Source organism: Siphateles boraxobius, unplaced genomic scaffold, assembly GCF_051911475.1.
Source record: "Siphateles boraxobius isolate OS27281-9 unplaced genomic scaffold, OSU_SipBor_1 9, whole genome shotgun sequence".
Taxonomy (NCBI): Eukaryota; Metazoa; Chordata; class Actinopteri; order Cypriniformes; family Leuciscidae; genus Siphateles; species Siphateles boraxobius.
The window spans coordinates 3,465,186-3,489,659 of NW_027509219.1; the positions used below are offsets into that span (position 1 = coordinate 3,465,186).

Here is a 24,474-nt window from a genome sequence, read left to right on the forward strand (position 1 = left end):
TTGGATAAATGGTGTGACTTTGCCAAGCAAGTAGCTGAAATCCTCCACATCCATCCTAAGCAGATCACGAAAACCCTTCCTGTCACTGTCCTACAGTGTAAATAGGAAAAAAACATGGTGTGGTTGTTTGGTTTACAAAGGCGAAAAATAATCACCCCCAATTAAAATGTATGTGCTTTTCACAATACATATAATTTCAAAGAAGCTTTACGATGATGTTAGTGTTTGTAATAATTTAATAGATTAGAGTTGGTCGATAGCATAGTTTACATTTTGTATACTAGTATAGTTTACAACGCAAAATATTATTAGTGAGAGTGAAAAAAAAACTCCTTCCCTTAATGTCTTTAAATATTTATTTGTGTACAGTTGGTGACTTTAAAGACATTAAGGGAAAGAGGTTTTTTTTCACTCTCAATAAAAATATTTTTGCGTATAATGGTATTGCAATTTTATAATTAAGATTAAGCCTATAGATGATGGTGTTATGAATCAATCAAAGGCATTAAACCATTGAACTGATATGTTATGTTAAAGGCTAAATTACCCCATGTGACTGCATAACGAAAAATGTTTACTTCTGAACGTTAGAAGTATTTAATTACATTGGTGAACAATTAAATTTTTTAACAGTCTGTTTTTGGAATCTGTTATCGTTGTGGCAAGCTAGCATCATTATTATTTGTACAACTGGCTAAAGTAAAAATATATAAGAAAACAATATTATTTCCAGGAACGTGTCCATTGTCGGGTTTCTTTATTTTTTTTAACGTTTTTCTGAACACAGGACAGCCAATACAGCACTCACCGCTTCATCCATTGTTTGTTTACGTTCGTTTCGGGAAGTAACTCGCTACTAGTTTCGCCTTCTCGATGACATCACGCGCGTCGTCAAAGACGCCACGCGATGACTGGTCAGGAAGCAACGTGTAGTCTGACATGTTTCTTGTCCACGACACGACAAGATTTTAGGAGTCAAAATCGCGTAATCTGACACAGTGACTATCGTAACAGACAAAAAAAATTGTGTAATCTGAACCAGGCATTAGAGTGGAGACTGCGAGCCAGGCCTTCTCGTCCAACATCAGTGCCTGACCTCACAAATGCGCTTCTAGAAGAATGGTCAAAAAATCCCATAAACACACTCCTAACCTTGCGGAAAGCCTTACGTAGTTGAAGCTGTTATAGCTGCAAAGGGTGGGTCAACTCCATGTTAAACCCTATGGATTCAGAATGGGATGTCATTAAAGTTCATGTGCATGTAAAGGCAGACGTCCCAAAACTTTTGCCATTATAGTGTACGTATATATACACATATATACTTCCTTTCCTTACTTTTTTCTTTTAGGCACATAATGTTTTTTCTTTACCTACTCTCTGGGTTTCTTTTGTTTCTCGTTCTGCCTCTCATGACGGTATCTTGTTTTCAAACATTTTTAGGTAAAAACCAATACCTGGAACCAGTCATGGAGGAGGATCTTTTCCAAATCAATCCGCTTGGCTGGATCCATTTCCATGCATGAAGAGATCAGATCTCTGCATTCTGTGAAGAGGAGAGAGATGTCCGGTTATTTTTGTAAGTGTTATACTTTGTGTAACTGATCATATTATTTTAAGCAGTAATAAAGTTCCTGTATGACCCGTCCACAAGCTCTCACCTTTGGAAATGTCTTCTGTGAACCAGGGCTCAGCAATCATCTGAGGGAGGTTCTTGCCAGGGGACTGCCCAGAGAGCATCTTGAACATCAGTACACCTAAAGAATACACTGTTGCAGGCTTGCCATGATAACTTTGATGGCTGACACACTCAGGGGGAGCATAAACTCTTGTGCCTGGAAGAAAGAACAAGTTTTCGACCATTGCAATGATTTTGTAATTCCATAGCTTTTTGTCTATTTATTCACCATAGATTTGTGTAATAATACGTACCTCTGAATTTCGAATAAGGAGACTTCTTCAAGCGTCTGCTACAACCGAAGTCTATTAATTTGACCTGCAAGGTGTTTTGATTGATGAGCAGGTTTTCCAGCTTGATGTCGCTGTGGAAGACGCCCTTTTCACTGCATATTCTTGCAGCAGTGACAACCTGACGCATCACAGCTCGTGCCGTCGATTCTTTGATTCTGCCACCATTTTCCCGTAAAAACTGCCGCAGATCTACACATGGCGTGGGCCGCTCTAAGACCAGTATGTATTCCTCTGGTGTCTCGTACCAGTCAAGCAGCTTTATTATTTGAGGAACGCTGGGACCTTTGTTCACAAGAACCATCATAGCGACCTCATTTGGAAGGGATTTGCCAAATAGACCCTACAGGAGAGAGAATAGTTATACGAAAGTGAGATAATTAGGGGACATAGTTTAATTTAAATGAATTACTACAACAGAATTATGTCCTGCATTTGGGCAAGTAGGTTTGAAGACTTGTAATTGAAATACTGGAAATAAATACTGAAGTTTCGGTCACTTTTACTGTCAATCGGCAAAAAATAAAATATAAAATAAAAAATCAGTAATTATAATGGGAATTTTTGCATGATTCACCCTCACATGAATTCATCATGCTGACCAACAGAAAGCTGCTTAGTTCGAAAGTTCATACGCTATTGACAATGGACATTTTAAATGCAAAATTTTGTTAAAATGTCCTATTGCTAATGTGACTGTATACTCTGAAAGTATGAAAACGAAGAGAGGAACTGCTTACTTACAATACGGACATCTTCCATGGATTCGGTCTTCTCCACACGTTTGAGTGCCACCTGTTTTCCAAGAGAAGGAAAAAAAATGTTTTGTAAGAATGTGTTACAATTAATTAACTATATGTGCAGAAGTCACATGATTCCAGTAATGAACCTTGATGTTACTTTTAATTAATTTAAATTCCAAGAGTACAAAATACAACCTTTCGTGAATCAGACAAACGGATCCCTTCGTGGACATTTCCATATGATCCTCGACCCAGCATTTTCGTAATTTCATAGTGCTGCAAGATGTCCACTGTTAAAAAAAGGGGGAACGTAGTACATTTACAGTATAAACCACAAAAAATGCTGATTCAAGATCGCTTTAGAATGGACACATTATTGTGGTGTTAGGACCTCACACAACCAAAAACCATCCTCAGTTCACATTTTCATTTGGATAAGAATGACAATGTCCAGAAAAAGATGTTAAAATAGGTACTTTTTGCACATTTTATGAGTCATGTTGGGGCTAATTATATAAACTGACCTGTCTTTCCCTTTAAACTTAAATGGATAATTTCTTCCTCATTCTTCCAAGAAATGTCCTCCGATTTCGGAGCAGAGCTTTTGTTCTCCTCAGTCATAGATGGCACAGTCAGAGAAGGACTGCTGTTATGAGGGCTGATGCCCCTTTGCTCTTGCCTGGGAATGTCTTTATCAGCATCCTGCTCAGTGGTGAGAGAAGAAACACAGGTGTGCCAGCTGTACACTGAATTGTTGTCTATGTCTCTGTTCTGTTCAACTTCACCATCAGAGCATCTCTCAGGCTGTTGGCTGCTGTCATTTCTGCACAGACTCTGTTGGGCTTCGGTGGAAGTTTTCTTGGATTTCTGAGAAAAAGCCCATCTAAAGAACCTCTCTTTCTTCTTTTCTACTCTCTCTGGGACAGGCCTTGGTGACATAGATGCAGCAGCATCTTCCTCTACAATGTAGTTGTGAGATATGCACTGCCCCATTGCTCCAGATGTCTTTCTGATGTTCTGTCTGCCACTAACTTAACACAAGTTGACTGAACTTAAATAGTACAGATCGAATGAAATACTAAAAATCAAGAGATAAAACACAGACCGAGAGATATAATACAATTGGAGCAATTTTTCACCAGATGTAACAGAAATACGAATCAGATCACTTGTAGCCTACTACCAGAAACCAACTGAACTACTCTACAACCTGACCGGAGTTCCATTGTGACGTCACAAGTAGTGACACGCGTTGGCCGGTTGCCAAGGGATTTTTTCGAACGTTTTTATAAACACAGAGACATGCAAACGATAACTGCTATTGTTTTGGCAGAAAATGTATATCTTTATAAAGTTGTGTAAGGGATAATCCACGTCTAGCTGGGCATTAAACTATTTTAATGCACGACATGGAGGCAAAGAACCGCCAGATGCAAACTGGAGGGTCGTTGCCTCCGCGAAGTGCATACATAGGATGGTCATTTGGGTAATTTGCCAGCATTGACAACTGCAGCCAGCTCCGCTGTTATTGATGTTTGCAGTGAAATATTTTACTGGAATGGTAAAACTGACGGCTATTTTCGTCAGTTTACGTCTTGTTAGATCTAGCATTCTGCCCGATTTGAATATGACACAGAGATAAAGTAGTGCATAAGATTACAATTTATTTGAATAAATGAATTATAGCGTTTATTTGCATTAATTATTGAGAGGGAGAGAGATGTATACCTGCGTCTGTTCAGCGCCTCTCTCACCATTGACAACGGGCTATGACTTGAATTAATTACTTCAAAAAATGCGACGTCCCCCTCCTTGCAGGAGGAGTTTTATTGGCGTGAATAATCACACCATTAAAACTCCGGAGTAGTGTGGACGGCAGGCTTAACCGTAGCAAAATGTATGCGTTTTAAAACGAAAATGCACTATTGTAAACGTAGATATTCCAGTCTGCTTGGGAGCTGATGCTCTCGAGCCAAATATGGTACTTTCGTTGAGTAATCGACGGCAGGAAGAAATAAACCAAACCATTTTTAACCTTTTTTTTCAATAATCAAAGGTAGTGTGTCGACTGTCGATTCAATTAAAAATCCACATATTTCATATTTTAAAATATATCATAATTCATTGATGCCTGTTTGTCATGTGCACCGACTAATCATCACATGTGACTAGATTTTAACTCACTCCTACCAGGCTGTTGTCGAAAATAAATAAGGGTTAATTAATTAATTAATTGTAAGTTATACCCTAACAGTTTTTTGAGTCCAGTCAGTCACACATGGTTAAAAATGGTAAAACTGACAAAATATCAGTTAGCGCGCTGACAAAGCAGGAGAGTACGTGAAGACGCTGCTCCGCCCATCTCCAGCAGGGGGCGTTCATTATTATGTACCTCCGCATGGCGTGAGTGAGTGTAGCAAACAGACTCGATGCAAGCTTTCATCACGTTTCATGTGTTTGTATATTACCAAGTTGATGTATGTACTTCAGCTCATGTTAACTGTTTGATGAAGTCAATTTATTATGTTGGTTGATATTCCTTATTTACCCCCCCCCCCCCCCCAAAGTAATTAATTTAGTGTTAAAGAGAGTGAAAAAGTTTGTGTGTGAAAGAGAAGTATGTTTTTTTAAATCATATACAGTAAATCATTTAATTTTACTTAAAAATTGGGTTGTTAATAAATGTTAATATATAGTGTATTTTGTTCATTGTTAATACATGGGTAGATGACAAATAAGGGTGAAACAGCATTTTTTTTAAACAAAGTTCTAAATTGCTTGAGATTGTATGAATTTGTAAAGTTCAAATACTGTTGTTTTTGAGACTGTTAGAGGTTAGCAGATTTTTCTTCTCATTATGTAATTTATTAAGCTTTTCTCACAGCTCCAGGCAAAATATGTCCTGCGGTGTGACATAACATTACTATAAAATTCAAATATTGAAATATTATTAATTTCAAATACAAATCAGGTATGTTTTAAGTTTAAAAAGTATTCTTAAAGAATAATCATTAAAATTCTTTTTTTTCTTTTTTTCACAGCTGTTTTTGGATTATATTCTTTGCTTGTGCCATCTTTTACCACTCACTCCAGTAGAAATATTGTGTAAAATGAGAAAAAATATTTGAAAATGTTTATTATCTTTTTATATAGTTATATTATGCAATGTTTTCAAATGCATATAATTATTTAAGCAAGTTAACATAGTAAAAGTCATTTAATTGTGTTTGAAATGATGTCACACCACAGGACATCCCGTCACACCACAGGACGAAATGAGACACTGTATGAACTTTTATGGTGAAATTTATTGAATACTTTTGTAACAAACAAATTCATTTGCATCTCTATTTGAACATTAATGAAAATGCAACATATCAGTACAATCTTATTACTTAGTGTATGAATTTGAACTAAAAACATAGTGAACAAGACATACTGAATAATTAACATTTTGGAGTCGTCAAATCAGACCCAGTCATAAAGTCCATTAATTTCTATTTTTAACTTAAAAGACTAAACAAATATCTTTTTTCTCAAAAGAAAGTCATTAAAATCATGCTAAAATAATTAAAAGCATGTTCAAATCATCAATTCAGCTCTTTGAACAAAGATTCCAGTGAACAAGAGAAATTTGACATTCTGGAGTCGTCACTAACAAAAGATCAGACCATAAACATGACAAGCTGTTAGAGCCCATCCATCCATCTTCTTCTGCTTATCCGGGGCCGGGTCGCGGGGGCAGTAGTCTAAGCAGAGATGCCCAGACTTCCCTCTCCCTGGACACTTCCTCCAGCTCTTGCGGGGGGACACCGAGGCGTTCCCAGGCCAGCGGGGAGACATAGTCCCTCCAGCATGTCCTAGGTCTTTCCCGGGTTCTCCTCCCGGTGGGACGCACCCGGAACACCTCCCCGGGAAGGCGTCCAGGAGGCATCCGGAACAGATGCCCGAGCCACCTCAGCTGACCCCTCTCGATGTGGAGGAGCAGCGGCTCTACTCTGAGCTCCTCCCGAGTGACCGAGCTTCTCACCTTATCTCTAAGGGATCGCCCAGCCACCCTGCGGAGAAAGCTCATTTCGGCCGCTTGTATCCGGGATCTTGTCCTTTCGGTCATGACCCAAAGCTCATGACCATAGATGAGAGTAGGAACGTAGATTGACCGGTAAATCGAGAGCTTCGCCTTGCTGCTCAGCTCTTTCTTCACCACGACAGACCGTTACATCGACCGCATTACTGCAGAAGCTGCACCGATCCGTCTGTCAATCTCCCGTTACATCCTTCCCTCACTCGTGAACAAAACCCCAAGATACTTGAACTCCTCCACTTGAGGCAGGAACTCTCCACCAACCTGAAGTGAGCAAGCCACCCTTTTCCGACTGAGGACCATGGCCTCGGATTTGGAGGTGCTGATACTCATCCCAGCCGCTTCACACTCGGCTGCAAACCATCCCAGTTTTGCCCTCTTTCTTTGGTCATGCCTAAAAACTTACAAAAATCACTTTAAAAACAATGATCAGTGACTGTTAACATACACATACAACAAACAAATGAAGACAGATATATATATATATATATATATATTTGTTTAATATATGTATAATATAGGTATATTATGTATAATGAAGACAGATATATATTTATGTTTAATATATGTATAATATAGGTACATTATATATAGTATTTACAATATTTGTTTAATATATATAGAGAGACAGAGATATATTTATATTTATGTTTAATATTGCAAACATAACAGACGAGAATCTAGCTAGATGTCTGACTTGATTATGTCACACTACAGGACGGGCTGTCACACCACAGGACTTTTCACCTTTGCAGCCATTTTGAGTCATTGCTATATAAGACTGACCTTGGGTATTACAGTAACTGAATAAGTTCATTGTTTTAAACCTGAATATGACTCTTTTCTAAAAAATAATTTTCTTTTTTCTCGAAACTTCACTGCCGTACCATGAGTGCAGCAGGCGTAATGATATGACGCAGCGCCTGAAAATAGGCCACCTTCCGTCAACACAACGGAACTATTTTCAGGCGCTGCGTCATATCATTACGCCTGCTGCTTTCATGGTACGGCAGTGAAGTTTCTTGATTATTACGCAGGCATGAGAGTATAGTTCCTAGCCATATCAGCCTAGAAAATCGCAACTTTACATTTTCCGTCGGTCTTAGTGCACGATGTAACTACAGAAGAGTCAAGTTTTAAATAGGAAAAATATCGAAACTCTTTGGTCATTTTTTTTTTTAGAAATGCTAATGGTCTTGTCCACTTCAATGATGTATGCTAAGCTATGCTAAAAGTGGTACCGCCAGAACCGGAGATCGGCTGAATGGATTCAAAATCGGTAAAACTCAACAGTTTAACTCTGGGGGAGTTGTAAAATGAGCCTATTTCCAAAAAAAGTGGAGTATCCCTTTAAGACTGAGGTCTGGTGACGGGTCTGCTTGTAACCACTGTGCAGGCTGCCAGGTGGTGATGGTGTAATGGTTTGTTTTCTTTGCACACTTTAGGCCCCTTAGTGCCAATTGGGCATTGTTTAAATGCCACGGCCTACCTGAGCATTGTTTCTGACCATGTCCATCCCTTTATGGCCACCATGTACCCATCCTCTGATGGCTTCTTCCAGCAGGATAATGCACCATGTCACAAAGCTTGAATCATTTCAAATTGGTTTCTTGAACATGACAATGAGTTCACTGTACTAAAATGGCCCCCACAGTCACCAGATCTCAACCCAATAGAGCATCTTTGGGATGTGGTGGAACGGGAGCTTCGTGCCCTGGATGTGCATCCCACAAATCTCCATCAACTGCAAGATGCTATCCTATCATGTTTTGTTATCTAATGCAATGACATTCATGCATTTTTAGGTAGAACCCAAGTGTCTCTTGGGGCTTCTGTACTGTAAATGGAAATGCAAAATGTTGTAAGATCGTGTTTATCAAATTTTCATAGTACATACAGAATTATAATGCATCTAATACATTGCACTTTATCTTCGATTCAGACTCAACCAAACACTCTTGCAAGTAGAATACAGAAATATGTTACCCTTTATTTTAAGGTGTCCTTGTTACAGTGTAATTATTGTGGAGTAATATTAATTAACATAAGGTTAGGGTTTGGTTTAGTTGCATATAATTTACTGTTGTTACAATAACATGCAACAAGGACAATAAAATAAAGTGTTGCCAGAATTATTAACAGACTTCAATTGATTTATTCACTAAATGTATTTAAAAAAACAAACAATAAAAACAAAAAAAGTAATAAGCAGTGAAGGGACACAGCCTTTTAATAGCATTTGAAGTGAAAAATTTACACTTAGTTATTAAAATCATCTTGTTTTCTCTTAACCAGCAGCACAAGAAAACCTAAAACATGCAATGTCTTTAATCAGGAATTAACAAACCTATTATTTTGTTTTGATGAAGATTAATTTAATACATTAAAAATGGCATTTTCAAAAAAAACATGCTAACCATTAAAAAAATTATACATTATACATTTTTTATATATATCTCCCCTCCAAAAAAAACTGCACTCTAATAGGAAAAATGTATCCTCATCTCAAATGCTTATTGAAGTTCTCTCCAATTACCCATAAAAAAAACAAAATCTATACTGGTTATGGCCCAGCTCAAAAAAGAAAACAGAAAAGAAAAAACAAAGAACAACCTTCAACCCTCGCCATCCATTTGTAATAGTTAAAGCACTCAACTTTATGTTTCCTCTGTAAAAGAAAAAAGAGAGACAGTTTTAATTGGGAATGCTTAAACGATAAAAACATACAGCCAGTATTTTTGTATCAACATTTTAATGGAATGCACGTTTGCTTTAAAAATCCTGACGTACAAAGTAAAGGGGGTTTGAAACGGTTTACCTACTGAAGAATAACTTACAAACAGCACGAATGGATGTGAATAAAGTGGACAACTATGTACAAAAATTAAATACAATGCTACAGCACATTAAGAGATTTATAAATGTTCATAAAAGGCAATTATTAACATGTGGCAAGATGGAACTCCACTAAGTCCCTATGATCAATAATGTCTCCTCTCTCTTCATATAAGCTTTTTGTGTTAGTCTTAATACTGAATCCAATGTTATTATCTATGAAAGACATCAAATGTACCAGGGTTCAAATATTAAACTTCCAACTATTTTATATTATATTCCCATGTTTGTAAATAATCAGGAAACATTTCAACCAAAACTCGTTTCTCATCATGACTTAGTCCCAAATTTATATGACTATTTTCATCAGTTGAACACACACGGCAGAATATTCATGCTGCCATTTTCCATTAAATAAAAAGTATGTAAAAGAGCAGCAGGGACATTCTGTAAAATTTCTCCTTTTGTGTTCCACTGAGAAAAAGATATACGGGTATGAAATGACATGAGGACGAGTGAATGGTGATGAAATTTGTCTTTCCTTTTTAAAACGGACTGTAAATGAGTATCAAATCCTCTAGGTTTAAAGAAGTATGGGGACCACTGAGCAAAAAATCTGTCAAATCTCATACTTAGTTGTCCAAATATATATAAAAATTGTCAGTGTAGAAGCTCTCAACAGCATTTCTCAAAGGCCCAAACCCCAAACGATTAAAGGCATCATTACAGTTTCAATGTCGATCAAAAGTTTCAACAAGCTTGGCTTTTTCTTACTCAGAAAAAGCAAAAGAGAGAAAAAAAAAATTATAAAAAAAACCTCAACCCCCGTTACGCACCATTCTTCATCAATAACTTTAATTTCAGGAAGGGGAATTTTAACTAGCAAAGGTTTTCGCTGTGTCTTCCTTGCCTCTGTAAGTCCTCTTCCCATGTGTGAAGGGCAGGTATCTATACTTGATCATGTGCTGTAGAGGAAACACAAACAGTGTCAAAACCTCACGTTAACAACAGTTTAGTACATTACATCACTGGAACTCTATATTTAGATAACACTGCTTTTAACAGCTCAGCTATATGAACCAGAAATCTCTTAAAAGGCAAGCTTCCCGTTGGCAAACCTTGATCTGCCGCTTCATGGTGATGCAGAACAGCATGATGAAATACATGACGAGGATGGGCCAGAACACCGGCACGTCAAAGGCGTCGAAGAATGTGCAAATCATAGCGATGACGATGCCCTTCGTCGCTGAATGCCTGAGACATCAACCAAAAAAACACTTAAACTGAATCACTTGGAGGGATATACACATTTATGAGTCACTAAGGGCTGGTTTAACACACAGAGCTTAGATTAAGCTAGGATTAGGCCTTAGTTTGATTAGGACATTTAAGCAGCTTTTATAAACATGCCTTTAACATTACTGGTGTGCATCTTGAGACAAAACAATGACATGTTTAATGATATTTCAGGTCAAGTTGCTTTCAGTTAAAACAGCTCAAGCTGCATTTTAGTCTGGGACGAAACCGAGGGTAAAGGTCTAAAATTAAATATGTAAAAAACAACATTACTGTGAGCTTATTTGAACATACTAATTGAATGATATTTTGTGGATAACTGATATATTAGCAAGACGTTTGGCATTTAAGTTCTCCTGTTTGGCCGATTAGTGTTGCAAGCAAGACTTTTATTCCAGCACAGATGCACACGATCTCATGAGATTTAAAGGTGCAGTAAGTGCTGATATATTTAAAGGTTCTGTTGAAAGTGGATTGGACCGGAGCAGCACAACACACTTGTAGCCAATCAGCAGAAGGGGGCGTGCCACTCATGATGGGGAGGAGAGAGAGTGAGTAAGAGGGAGATTTGAAGAAAAACTACAAATAGAGATGGCTGAGAGACATTACAAAATAGAAAAGGTCAGAAAAAGAAGGGTTATGATCAGGCAAGAGCTTTAGGAGCCGCGTTAATATTAGAAAAGCTTTCCAGCATTAGAGAGACCGAAGCAGGAAGACCGGAAAACAGATGCTGAGGTTTTGTTGTTTCTGCTCCATGTGAGTAACATGCTTTTGGTGTTCCACAGAACCAATATATGCTGTTGTTGTAATCTTAGCTTTAGTAACAGGACAGTGTTGAGTTGTCTGGAGCTGGTGTGTTGCTGGCGACAAACAACAAAATCCTACTTGCATACTCGTGTACTGCATGTTCATTTTTGTTATCTTTGCTTTATTATTCACCAAGCATTATTTTGCTTTGCATCAGCTATGATAAAGAGACATCCAATCTTGCATTGCGCGTTTTCCCATTTTGGGGGCGGAGCAGTGACGGGATGGGTGTGTATTTGGGTTGATTTCAAATATCAACATTGTTTCTAAGAAATCACATATTGCACCTTTAAAGCACTCCTGCTTACAGCTCCCTATTCTCCATCTCCCTCCCGTTTTGTTTTTATAGATGTAAAAAAAAAAAAAAAGTAAATTATTTTGAAAAGTATTTTAGTAAATATTGTAATTTAAATATATTTATTGTAGCAATATTGTGCAGTTGTTATTTGCATTCAATTTTAATATCTTAAAGATCACCACATTATTGTTACTTTTTTCATTCCTATGAAATGTGCCAGAAATTATGTTGTCTGTTTTAATTTCTCTTTATTTATCTGGTGTTTTTATGATTAAATAGAGATAAAAAAAATGGTGGTAATCAAATTAATGCAGAAAATTTTAATTTAATTTCAAAATGCAATAATGTTTCTTTGTGCATCTAACGATAGTTTTATCAAATAGAATGGTGAAATGATCATGAAGTGAGTTTATGTGTTCATATCCTCATATAGTGAGATGGCAGATGTATTCATAATTACATTTCTTAAAGGGGCACTTCAACCATTTGCATTAAGCTTTGTATCATTAGAAACCCAGTCATATTTTTGAATGGTCATGCATTATTCCCTCATTTCCCCAGAGACGGGAGAAATAAGGATTTAAGTGTTGCAGTTCCTGCTAATAATCAGCGGATCAGTGGGTGGGACTTCACTTGCAGAAACTAAAAGCAATATCCGCCATCTTGTTTGGAATTCAAGCTAAGAAGCGCTGTGGAGACAGATGGGAAGTTACGACTATTTTTTGGTTAAAAAAAAAAAATAAAAAATTCCAAGGACCCTTGCAAAATTATTTTAAATAGATTAAGAAAGCCACCAATACTGGTCACATCTTTGGTTAGATTGATTTGTTTAGATCCAGTGAAGTGTGTCCCACCACTTTTTCTCAGGATTGATATTGTCCCCCGCCACTTTTTGAAACATTGAGGCACGGATGTACCTAATACAAATAATAAAACATCTCCATTTAACTAGCAAAGCATTCATTGAGTTCGTTATTAAATAAGAGATCTAGTGCTAAATTGTGTTGTTTTTAACTCAAGCGGAGCGCTCGTGTCCGCTGCTATCAGTGTCACGGATACAGAGTTCTCTTGTGACTCGCGCAGTCTTCACTCGGACGCGCGCTTCAATCTATCGCCGTTGCGGGGACTCTATTCATTTTGGTGAAATCACAAAATAAAATGCACACAAACGTGTCCCTGCTTGATATAGACTGTAACCACTGATGAACATATTCAGTTTTGATGAGAGAAAAAAAAAAAACTATACGAGTGCGGATTAGAAGCCGTAAACTCTGACACGCTTGGCAAAAGATCTACCACTAGACCATTTAAGAAGTCAAACAAAATTTGTGGATTGATACATTTATTTATGGGTTGAGCAGAGAGCCTGTACAGTTTGACCAGCAGGCAGCGGCCGCACACCAGGACTTGCAATGTATGACTATTATCAGACCGGGCATCGAAACACTACCGGCCCACCAGGAAAAGTCCGGACTCTACCGTTTGACACTCCAAATTTTGTTTCTGTGAAATTAAAAAGTAGCTAGCCTTGTAAACGGAAGAGTGCTTTCTCTGAATCTGATAGGCGGATACCTCATAGGCGCTGTTCTGGATTATTGGGAATGGCTTGGGGAGCTGTGCAATGTTGTGCATTGTGGGAGTTGTGGTTTTCAATAAAAATGCGCCCTAAAGTTACATTCTGTCTTTACTCGGTCAAGAAGGCACCAAATTCAAAATTTTTGTTACATTTCGACTACATATATGACCCACTTTAAATAAAGATTAAAGTTTTCATGGGTGAAATGCTCCTTTAAGTAGCTTTAAGTGTTCAGCCCTACTTTTTATTCATACTAATTTTGCCAAATTTTGTAACATTATGTATTCTACACAATTTAATTTTTATCACTGGATTATGCCCATGTTTTCCACGTGGTGGAAATCATTGGGCTCTATTTCAGGTCATTTCTGTATGTCACTGGATCAAGGCCAATCCACTCATTGTTCTCTGGAGAAAACTGCACTCATCAAGCGATTCCATGGGATCTTAAAATGTCACCCCTTAATGTGACAACTCACCAGAATTTGAACTCTGGCAACCTCCTAATGAACGGCCGGAACTCTTCATTCTGTTTTGTGGGTAGTGCTGGACCCTCATCTAGTGAAGGGAGACATCAATTAGGGAAGAAAAAAAATAATTCACCTCAGCGATGCAAATGTCACTGATAAGATAGTTTCAAATGCCGGTCTTACCTGGATCATCAAGCAATGAGGGATCCACTTTTGGTGAGAGGAAAGCAATGAAGAGGTTAAGGTGGTAGATCCCGAGAGCATATGTGACTATGTACCAGCCCTAATAAAAGACACAAATGATTCAGTGCATTTGATTAATGTTTTGCGATGAAAAATGCAACAGTTACTCAAACTTTGTAGACCTGCAAGATGCAATTACACAACAAGAACATTACCATAAGTCTACAACTGCATAATAACTCTAACCTTATTGTCAAAGCATAAATGAAATAGATAAAGTTGAAGTATTTTGCAAACATTCCTAAACAGATGGTGTTTTTACCTGTAGAATATATACTCTGATCATATATATGGCCGTTAGAAGAAGAGTGGCTGCCCACCGGAATGCTGAGAACGGTGTTGACTTGTCCAACCATGACTGATAAATCTGCATTTAAAAGAGAAAAAGTAGTTTTCATTATCCAACAACACTCACTAGGAGTGGAAGATATAGCAGTAGACAAGATTAACAGGTTTTAGACTATTGTTTCTATTGCAGTTACACTCATGTGACGCTGCTGTGCTGTAGAGTTAGCTTATAGTTTTTTTATCAGTTCATTCTCGTGTTATGCAGCAAGTTTGAGTTTCCGTAAGAACCAATTAGGTTCATTCTCGTGTTATGCAGCACGTTTGAGTTTCCGTAAGAACCAATGAGGTTCATTCTCGTATTACGCAGCACGTTTGAGTTTCCACAAGAACCAATGAGGTTCATTCTCATGTTATGCAGCAAGTTTGAGTTTCCACAAGAACCAATGAGGTTCATTCTCGTATTACGCAGCACGTTTGAGTTTCCACAAGAACCAATGAGGTTCATTCTCGTGTTATGCAGCAAGTTTGAGTTTCCACAAGAACCAATGAGGTTCATTCTCGTATTACGCAGCACGTTTGAGTTTCCACAAGAACCAATGAGATTCATTCTCGTGTTATGCAGCAAGTTTGAGTTTCCACAAGAACCAATGAGGTTCATTCTCGTATTACGCAGCACGTTTGAGTTTCCACAAGAACCAATGAGGTTCATTCTCGTGTTACGCAGCAAGTTTGAGTTTCCACAAGAACCAATGAGGTTCATTCTCGTATTACGCAGCAAGTTTGAGTTTCCGTAAGAACCAATGAGGTACATTCTCGTGTTATGCAGCACGTTTGAGTTTCCGTAAGAACCAATGAGGTTCATTGTCGTGTTATGCAGCACGTTTGAGCATCTGCAAGAACCAATGAGGTTCATTCTCGTATTACGCAGCACGTTTGAGTTTCCACAAGAACCAATGAGGTTCATTCTCATGTTATGCAGCAAGTTTGAGTTTCCACAAGAACCAATGAGGTTCATTCTCGTATTACGCAGCACGTTTGAGTTTCCACAAGAACCAATGAGGTTCATTCTCGTGTTATGCAGCAAGTTTGAGTTTCCACAAGAACCAATGAGGTTCATTCTCGTATTACGCAGCACGTTTGAGTTTCCACAAGAACCAATGAGATTCATTCTCGTGTTATGCAGCAAGTTTGAGTTTCCACAAGAACCAATGAGGTTCATTCTCGTATTACGCAGCACGTTTGAGTTTCCACAAGAACCAATGAGGTTCATTCTCGTGTTACGCAGCAAGTTTGAGTTTCCACAAGAACCAATGAGGTTCATTCTCGTATTACGCAGCAAGTTTGAGTTTCCGTAAGAACCAATGAGGTACATTCTCGTGTTATGCAGCACGTTTGAGTTTCCGTAAGAACCAATGAGGTTCATTCTCGTGTTACGCAGCACGTTTGAGTTTCCGTAAGAACCAATGAGGTTTATTCTCGTGTTATGCAGCATGTTTGAGCATCTGCAAGAACCAATGAGGTTCATTCTCGTGTTACGCAGCACGTTTGAGTTTCCACAAGAACTAATGAGGTTCATTGTCGTGTTACGCAGCACATTTGAGTTTCCGTAAGAACCAATGAGGTTCATTCTCGTGTTATGCAGCACGTTTGAGTTTCCGTAAGAACCAATGAGGTTTATTCTCGTGTTATGCAGCATGTTTGAGCATCTGCAAGAACCAATGAGGTTCATTCTCGTGTTACGCAGCACGTTTGAGTTTCCACAAGAACTAATGAGGTTCATTGTCGTGTTACGCAGCACATTTGAGTTTCCGTAAGAACCAATGAGGTTCATTGTCGTGTTACGCAGCACGTTTGAGTTTCCGTAAGAACTAATGAGGTTCATTCTCGTGTTATGCAGCACGTTTGAGTTTCCGTAAGAACCAATGAGGTTTATTCTCGTGTTATGCAGCACGTTTGAGCATCTGCAAGAACCAATGAGGTTCATTGTCGTGTTACGCAGCACGTTTGAGCATCTGCAAGAACCAATGAGGTTCATTCTCGTGTTATGCAGCACATTTGAGCATCTGCAAGAACCAATGAGGTTCATTCTCGTGTTATGCAGCACGTTTGAGTTTCCACAAGAGGACAAGCAGGTTTGGTTGAGCTTAGGGGTGGGCGATATAGCCTCGAAATTCTATCACGATATTTCAAGAATATTTGCGATAATGATATTTATGACGATATAAAAAAAATTTTTGTTGTTGTTGAAAATTTTCTTATGTTTATCTCGCCTAAATGTTTGCTCGCCTAAATGAACTCATTGCGTTTTTACAATGTGGTAAGTTTGTTGTTAAGAGTTTACACAACACAAGGAAGCTTGATTTCAATCTTTGAATTAAATGTTAAATGTGTGTAGGTCTAACAGCAGTATTCAGAAATACTACAGAAACATAATAAAGTAATCAAATGTAAAATAACACATAGTATTTTAGTTCTGTTTCCTGATTAAATTAAATACATAGGCTAATAATTCTCATTCATTACAATTAAAGCTATCTTTTGTCGTTTTGACGACAACATTAATGACAGACGCATAGCCTATGGCTGCTGTCACTTTTACAGCTAGTGCACGGATCCATTGCTGTTTTCATTATACTGTCTGTCACACTGTCACATGCGTTTTATACATAACCGACTGTGTTTATGAGTATACTTACCAAGACCGGAAGTTTTACACAATTTTGTGTTTTTCCCCCCATTAAAGCGATATAATCCGCGAAAAATTACTTTAGTTTCTGGCGAGCTGTACTCTATGTATGCACGCAGTGCAACTCTCTCAGAGAGTGCGCGAGTAGCTTACTGGATAGTTTTAAACCGCTTGAATGTTTAAACTGATGAGAATTAAGAAGACTTGAAAATTATAAACTTTAGTTACGATGCACCGATGGCCCGTTTGTGCAAGAGACCATTCAGTCATGTCCCGACTCCTAAACGTGCGCGAGAGAAGACGCGCGTCGGCAGCCCCGCTGAACACTCAAGCTGTTTGTGAAATTGCTAAATCGTCATCGGAGCCTGACAGGCTGGTCTCGCGCTCAGACAGGTGGTGTTGTTGTGCGTGCTAGGGAACGTAAATGCGCCATACGTCATCGTGTCGCTATATCATTGATATCGCGATATGACACTTTTTTATCATGTAAAAATGTATACCGGTATTATCGTGGACGGTATGATATGGCACACCCCTAGTTGAGCATCTGTTTATATTTGCTGATCAAGGTTTATATGTAATTAAAAGGCCTACATTCCATCTGTTCATCTTATAAAGCGATAAAGAGAGAATTTAGATTAAACCACTCAATTCATTTGGATTAGTTTTACGATCTCTTTATAAACTTTTTGAAGCATCAAAATGTCAGTTGCATAGCTGTCAATGGAGGGACATATCACTCAGATTTCATCAAAAAGATCTTCATTTGTGTTACTAAGAACGAAAGTCTTACGGGTTTGGAACAACATGAGGTTGAGTAAATAATGACAATTTTCATTTTTGGGTGAACTCTCTCTTTAACATTACGGGCCGGAGGACGGTTACGCCATTACGATGGAACTTTTTGTTTGGAAGAAAACAGGAAGAAACTCACTTTCGTTAATAGACTGTCTAATAGATTTATCACTTATGCAGCGATTTTCACTTAACTGCACTGCTCATATGAAAATAATTTTTACGGAGGTAGCTGACGTTGATAGAGGAATCTGCAGCTTTACTCGCAAACAACAATTCCTGTTCGTCAATAAGGTGAGAAGCAGACACGTTATAAATATAAATATACTCAAAAAAAGTGTACCATCCAAGTAGTAGTAAGAAGTTTGGTAATGATGACAATAGCACAGAAAAAAAGCAGTAGATGCTCCGGCACGGTTAGTGATCACAATACATGCGTACCGCACTCGAGCCCAATCGACCTGTGCCCAATCCTACCTCTTCAAGCAGGCCAGGGCATGGTGCAGTGTACACATCACCCAGCAATCACACTAGTCAAACGAACCAGACTTTGGGAGATCGCCTGCTGTAAGTACACCCTGAGAGACGGTTTCTGAGCGCTGTCTCAGAGGCGTGCTCATAAAACCGTGCGAGTACTGAAACAAAATCTTTTTGCTGCGTAATTGGGCTTGAACGGTTAATTACACATACTTACGTGTCAAAATGCCCATCTTTGAAGGTATCCTCAAACACAGTAATTTGTCTTAAGTGAAAGTAAATGGTTGAGAAAGAAAACGCACGTGTAACTGTAAGTTGGATCTGTGCATTTGATTTTAATAAGGAAGCCTAATATACCTGCTGACATCTGTCTAAGTAATGCTAATCAAACAACAGAAATACCTTCTCTTGACTGAATCACAGACTATGCAATTTTTTTATACATTGGATTACTTTATACAATTTATGTAGTATTTTTTATTTCTAGTAATTGAATTTTTTAGGTATGTCTATTTAATTTGAGTCGTTCTCCTATTTTAGTTTATCGTCCTATTGCTTGTAATTTATTTCTAGGTTCTTATTTTATCACTGTTTACATATCTTCTGTAAACTTGAGTTTTTCTTATTTTTACTTAGGCTAGTATTAGGGTGTTTTTGTGATATTGAAATTGGTGAAAAGAATTATCAATTTCAATAGTTTAATTTTTTTATATAAAAACCCTATCTAATGCAAAAATCGTGATCAATATAGCTATCATGAAATACATTTTTTCATATCGTGATATAAGATCTTGGTCATATCGCCCACGCCTACTCTTACAATCTTAAAATTGCTTATAGTCAGACAGTGGCATTTCCAAGAGCCTCACCTGCCCGAGGCGTTTAAAGAAGTTTCCGATCGCTGATGGTTTCCCATGGATGGATTCACCAGCACTGTCTCCTTCTGGCATTCTGTCTGTAAATGAGGGGTAACATAATGAGGGTACAGTGACAAAAAAAAAAGATTATTTTGCTTGATATTTATATATTGACAGTAAACAACCCAAAAATAACATAACATAATATAAATCTCCTCATTGAGCTCACTCAAGCATATTCAAAACTGCATGTAAATAATTCTACCATTTAAGAGTGCAGCTGCACATTTCCATCCTACAGTCTCCTAGGCAAGCATGCTTTCTTAAACATTATAACCGTTCATAAAGCAAATAATGGTGTTGAACAGCCACATCAACACTAAGAGTTTTGCGCTCAAAGCATGGAGAATTACAACCTGATGCACTTATTTCTAAGTGCAGCAAATTTAGTATGACTAAATCGAGCCTTAAATGGGATGTGAAAAGTTCTCATTTTTTTTTCATCATTATTATTTTCTTATTTTCCCTAATTCCCAAGTGTCCTAAAATAGTGTTTGGAAGCAATCTCTTCTTTTATTATTAAAAATATTTTATTTCCATATTTCTATAAATCCTTTACTCAATTCCTATAAATCCAACTGAGACCATATAAAACCCTACCAAAATTTTTTTTTATCCTACTGGAAAATCTGACATTCATTTAGGATATTTTATACTTATCTATTTTTTTACAGCCCTATTGCATTGGGTATGGTTTACTATATCTCTTCTGAATTTTTAAACCGATTCACATAAAAAGATAAAACAACCGAGACATAAACTGAACACATTTCCATGTTAGTTACAGGGTCTACTTCCTTTTTATTCATATTATTTCTAACAATTTCTTTATTTGTGAAAAAATACTGTAATACAACTACAGAATCAAGAAGTTGTCATCTAAAGTAAGTCTGTTTAATTTAGATATTTAATTGTGTTACTCGTAGTTTGGCAATGCGAGGACAGTCAGCTGTTCTTCCGGTCTCCCTGTAACACTGTCTTAGGCGTCTTAAATTACGGATATTGCCGTTTATGGCTCGGATCACATCTGCAGTCCTCATGCCTTCTGCAGCAGGACTATGACAGGTTCACACAGGTGATCAGGGACCCAGGCCACCTTTCTCCTGCTGTTTTCGCCCATTCGGTAAAAAGGTCTCTTTAGTGTTAGAGTCATTGGAACTGTGAGAAAAACATTCCAGGATAGTATATAGTATGTATATATATATATATATATATATATATATATATATATATATATATATATATATATATATTATATTTAAAGATAATTTGCTTATTTTACACACTTCAAGCATTATCGTATCGCATATCAAATATAGCATCATTTAATGAGTTGTCGTACATCACATTTTTCTTCAATATCGTGCAGCAGCCCTAATATATAGGCCTATAAAATATCTTTTTTTTTTTTTTTGAAAATAACTGATCGTTTCGCTAGATAAGATACTTATTCCTTGGCTGGGATTGTGTAGAGCCATTTGAAGCCGCATTTAAACTGTAATTTGGACCTGCAAACCGTTGAAGTCCACTATATAGAAACCTTAATTTCGTTTCGACTGAAGAAAGAAAAACATGAATACCTTGGATGACGTGGGCTGGGGTAAGTAAATTATCAGCAAATTTGAATTCTGAAGTGAACTAAGTTACTCCTTTAAGGACTGTTCCCCACAAGTACATGTGCAATAATTGTTTATAGTTCATTGTACAAGCATGAAAAACACGGTTCAAACACTTTCCAATAAAGATATGTAAAGCTTATTTAGATTTTACAAAATTTTCATTAAAATACTGTATTCTGAAAAAGGGACGTTTCTAATAAAGACTCCCGGGGTCCAGAAATCCCAATAGGAATCCATGATTTTTTTTAGGCTTTCTCTAGATCACCTGCTTTGCTCTATACTGACTGAATGACATTTCACAGGCGGTGTTGTATTACGTTAAAGTTGGTAGGTTTTAAAATCTAAATTACTGTGGACCAAATTATCTAACTTGCAAATCGATGAATTTCCCCCGTTTCAGTCAATGATAAAATACGATTCACTCACGAGTGGGTTAAAGGAATTGATTTCCTGATCGTAAAAGAGGGGAAGCCTCCGTGTGGTGATGAAAACCTACAGATGTAATCTGAGGCAAAGTCCAAAAAACCACCACGTCAATGAACAAGAGTTTCTTCGAGGAAAATAATCAACCTAAATCAAGATCACCTTCAGTATAGCGGCCCATACAATGAAAGGTTTTGGGTAGAAGCAGCTCATTTCCCTTATCTTCCAGTCACTGCTGTCGGCTACAGTGGAATCTAATGCCTCACTGTAGTGAATACTAACATGTGTATTTATTTGCTAAATAAACTATAGTGATCCCAGAGCAAAACGTGCGATTCTTGATCCAGATACGTCTAGGCTATTTCCTGACATCTGAACCAAACAGGACAGTGCATGCAAATGAACACTAGCTAAAGTTCCGGTACAGATTTGTTCTCAGCCTGTTGTCATTAGCGAACCAGTGCGACAGATACTTACCTCAATGTTTATTTCATAAACTCACTGTTAATGTAATCTCATAACTAGAAGGCTAGTGGTCAGAGCTTGTAAGCTAATTTGCTATTTAGCATCGGTTTGTTAGCCGTAGCTGATTCCTTTAAGGCGTAAAGCATGCTGGTTAATTTAGTTTTTAGAATTGATCTTCTGCGTTTGACGCAAAACACGGACGACTACTTATAAACTACACTTCCCGTTCTACTATACAACAAGACGGAAACGCAAGGGTTGTAGTTTTCATTTTCGAATTTGTACCTGAATATACCGCTGGGAGGCATCGAGAAGGAACTACAAAGACCAGCAGACACCCAGAAAAGTGGACAACTCACTTCCGGGGAAATCCGAACGCAGGCGAGTGGTAAACTTTGCTAGCACTGCCTTTTACTGCATCTTAGAGAACATCTAATGTTACAATCGTCATGCCACTTGAGGAAAATAAAACCAGGCGGACAGTTAACATATTAGAAGAGTCGGATCGCCTGTGAGAGGTTTATAACAGGAGTGAGATGACAGGAAATCTGTTTCTCTTACCCGGTTGTGCCGCTGTGTCACTCTCGGCTGCCGATCCGCGCGTCGCGCTGCTTCTCTGTGAACACGTCAGTGCTTCTGTAGACGCAGCCGCGTCAGACCGCAGTAGCCGAGCGCAGACAACATCGCTCCCTGTTCAACATCAGCCGAGCGTAGACAACATCGATCCCTGTTCAGCAGATCCAAACTCAGCGCCAGTTACACTAACTTTTTTTAACACCTAACTTTTTTTAATTCGATATGATACCGATACATTTTGTTACAGTTGTAACGATACCGATTACAATACTGATACTATTTTTTTTAAATGGGTATGTGATTTATTTATTTATTTTTTAGAAAAAGAGAAGAAGATTTTATAAGTATCTAGCTATATGTCCATCAACACACATCCATATGAACAGGTTCAAAAATCCAAGTAGGGTAAGATGGGTGAAGATTCCCCCTTAAGAAAATCTACATTTAGGCCTACTTTTTAAAATTGTGAGAAATGTAAATTATTTACCTGGGGCAAAAACTTTTACAAACTTTTATGTTCGATGTGATTAATTGATTTGATAGCACTACAATGTGTGTGTGTGTGTGTGTGTGTGTGTGTGTGCGTGTGTGCGTGTGTGTGTGTGTGTGTGTGTGTGTGTGTGTGTGTGTGTGTTTAAAAAGTATCATTAATATAACACTAAATCAATTAAAATTTTGTTTTGGAAATTATTTAAACACTTGAATAAGCGTTGACAGACCAAGCAAAAGAGATAAATCTGAAAGGTATGTAAATTATTCTATGTCTAGAAGCCCACAGGAATATGAATATATATACACATATTTAGTTGTCAATTATCTAATTAAAGATATATTAGTAATATCAACAATATTAATTCAAATTGATTGATTTTACTCAATTAGCCTATAGTACAATATTCCTCCACCCAGGAGAGCAACCACCAAGAAAAGGTGTTAAATCCAATTCTCGCCCAGGACATTTGGAAGCTGCTAGAGACTGGAAAATGCTGGCAGATGTTGATCAACGGCTTATTTTTCCACTTGAGATTGTCACCACTAACTTTCGACCAGATATTGTTTTGTGGTCTGGATCAGCACACCTCGTTCACCTGATAGAGTTAACAGTGCCATGGGAGGATGCTGTAGATGAGGCGCATGAGAGGAAGAAACTGCGATATGCTCATCTGGCCACTGAAGCAGAACAGCGAGGATGGAGAGTCCGGGTTTATCCAGTGGAAGTGGGTTGTCGAGAATTAGTGGCACACTCTACAACTCGGTTTCTCAGAGACGTCGGATTCAATGGCCAAGAGTTGCGTCGCACAGTGAAGAACTTATCTGAAGCAGCAGAGAGGAGCAGCAACTGGCTGTGGTTGAGACGGAAAGATTCTGGCTGGCTGTGTACAGGCCGCCACGCTACGGTTTCAAAGAATTCTTGAAAAACTTGGAGTCAGTTGGATTATTTGTAAAGTTTGCATAGTTATTATAATCCTGTGTACTCTATTTTGCGTGAATGAGGATTTGTGTTGGACAGATATTGTTGTTTTGCGGTAGGTGGTATGCCATACGGAACCGTTGCCACTGAACCTGCTTTAACAACGACAGTGGGGCTCCGACAGCCTTAGTCAAATGGGTTGGCGCGAATGGTCGGGTTGCTGTGAGATTGTGGCGTTAGAGATTGTGGTTAGGTCACATCAAGGGTTTATGCCACTGAACTATGAGGAAGGAGCAACCTGAAAACACTGATGAAACACTGAGGACTGAAGGTGCCCATTTGAAGACCCCAGAGATGTACCCTACTCTGCTCAATCCAGACGGTTGTCGTGCTGATCCGGTGGAGAGACGGCACTGTGGTTGATGCCCCGACCCAGCTTCGCAGCCGTTGTGTGTGCTGACATGCCAGGAAATATACTTCAGCCATTAATACCAGACAGA

At 38.1% G+C, this 24,474-nt stretch overlaps 2 protein-coding genes across 5 annotated transcripts; both read right to left on the reverse strand.

The window, feature by feature from the left end:
• Positions 1–1,436: 1,436 nt before the first annotated feature.
• On the reverse strand, positions 1,437–3,701 carry LOC143732630 (serine/threonine-protein kinase pim-2-like). Its single transcript, XM_077223907.1, has 6 exons — positions 3,233–3,701; positions 2,904–2,998; positions 2,710–2,760; positions 1,930–2,308; positions 1,659–1,832; positions 1,437–1,543 (listed from the first exon to the last, which is right to left on the reverse strand). Exons 1-6 carry the CDS (start codon positions 3,699–3,701, stop codon positions 1,437–1,439), a joined length of 1,275 nt encoding a protein of 424 aa, XP_077080022.1.
• Positions 3,702–9,004: 5,303 nt separating this feature from the next.
• On the reverse strand, positions 9,005–22,660 carry LOC143732588 (protein RER1-like). 4 transcript variants are annotated; one of them, XM_077223847.1, is made up of 8 exons: positions 22,549–22,660; positions 19,433–19,518; positions 14,580–14,684; positions 14,258–14,357; positions 14,084–14,162; positions 10,746–10,881; positions 10,538–10,592; positions 9,005–9,460 (listed from the first exon to the last, which is right to left on the reverse strand). In XM_077223847.1, exons 2-8 carry the CDS (start codon positions 19,511–19,513, stop codon positions 9,450–9,452), a joined length of 567 nt encoding a protein of 188 aa, XP_077079962.1. In that variant the 5' UTR covers positions 19,514–19,518; positions 22,549–22,660; the 3' UTR covers positions 9,005–9,449. The 4 variants fall into 4 exon arrangements, with proteins under 4 accessions (XP_077079962.1, XP_077079960.1, XP_077079963.1 ...); XM_077223845.1 differs by having other exon boundaries at positions 10,464–10,592; XM_077223848.1 differs by lacking the exon at positions 22,549–22,660 and adding an exon at positions 22,000–22,137.
• Positions 22,661–24,474: the final 1,814 nt, after the last annotated feature.

What these genes read in the sequence shown, in the direction of transcription:
- LOC143732588 (XM_077223845.1), bottom strand. Translation starts at nt 19,513, where the DNA reads ATGCCAGAAGGAGACAGTGCTGGTGAATCCATCCATGGGAAACCATCA. An exon ending in TCAGAGTATATATTCTACAG is followed by an intron (nt 14,358 to 14,579) that starts GTAAAAACACCA and finishes GTCTTTTATTAG; the next exon opens with GGCTGGTACATAGTCACATA. An exon ending in TTGCCAGAGTTCAAATTCTG is followed by an intron (nt 10,882 to 14,083) that starts GTGAGTTGTCAC and finishes TTGATGTCTCAG; the next exon opens with GCATTCAGCGACGAAGGGCA.
- LOC143732630 (XM_077223907.1), bottom strand. Translation starts at nt 3,701, where the DNA reads ATGGGGCAGTGCATATCTCACAACTACATTGTAGAGGAAGATGCTGCT. An exon ending in GTTTGTCTGATTCACGAAAG is followed by an intron (nt 2,761 to 2,903) that starts GTTGTATTTTGT and finishes CTTGGAAAACAG; the next exon opens with GTGGCACTCAAACGTGTGGA. An exon ending in CACAGAAGACATTTCCAAAG is followed by an intron (nt 1,544 to 1,658) that starts GTGAGAGCTTGT and finishes TCCTCTTCACAG; the next exon opens with AATGCAGAGATCTGATCTCT.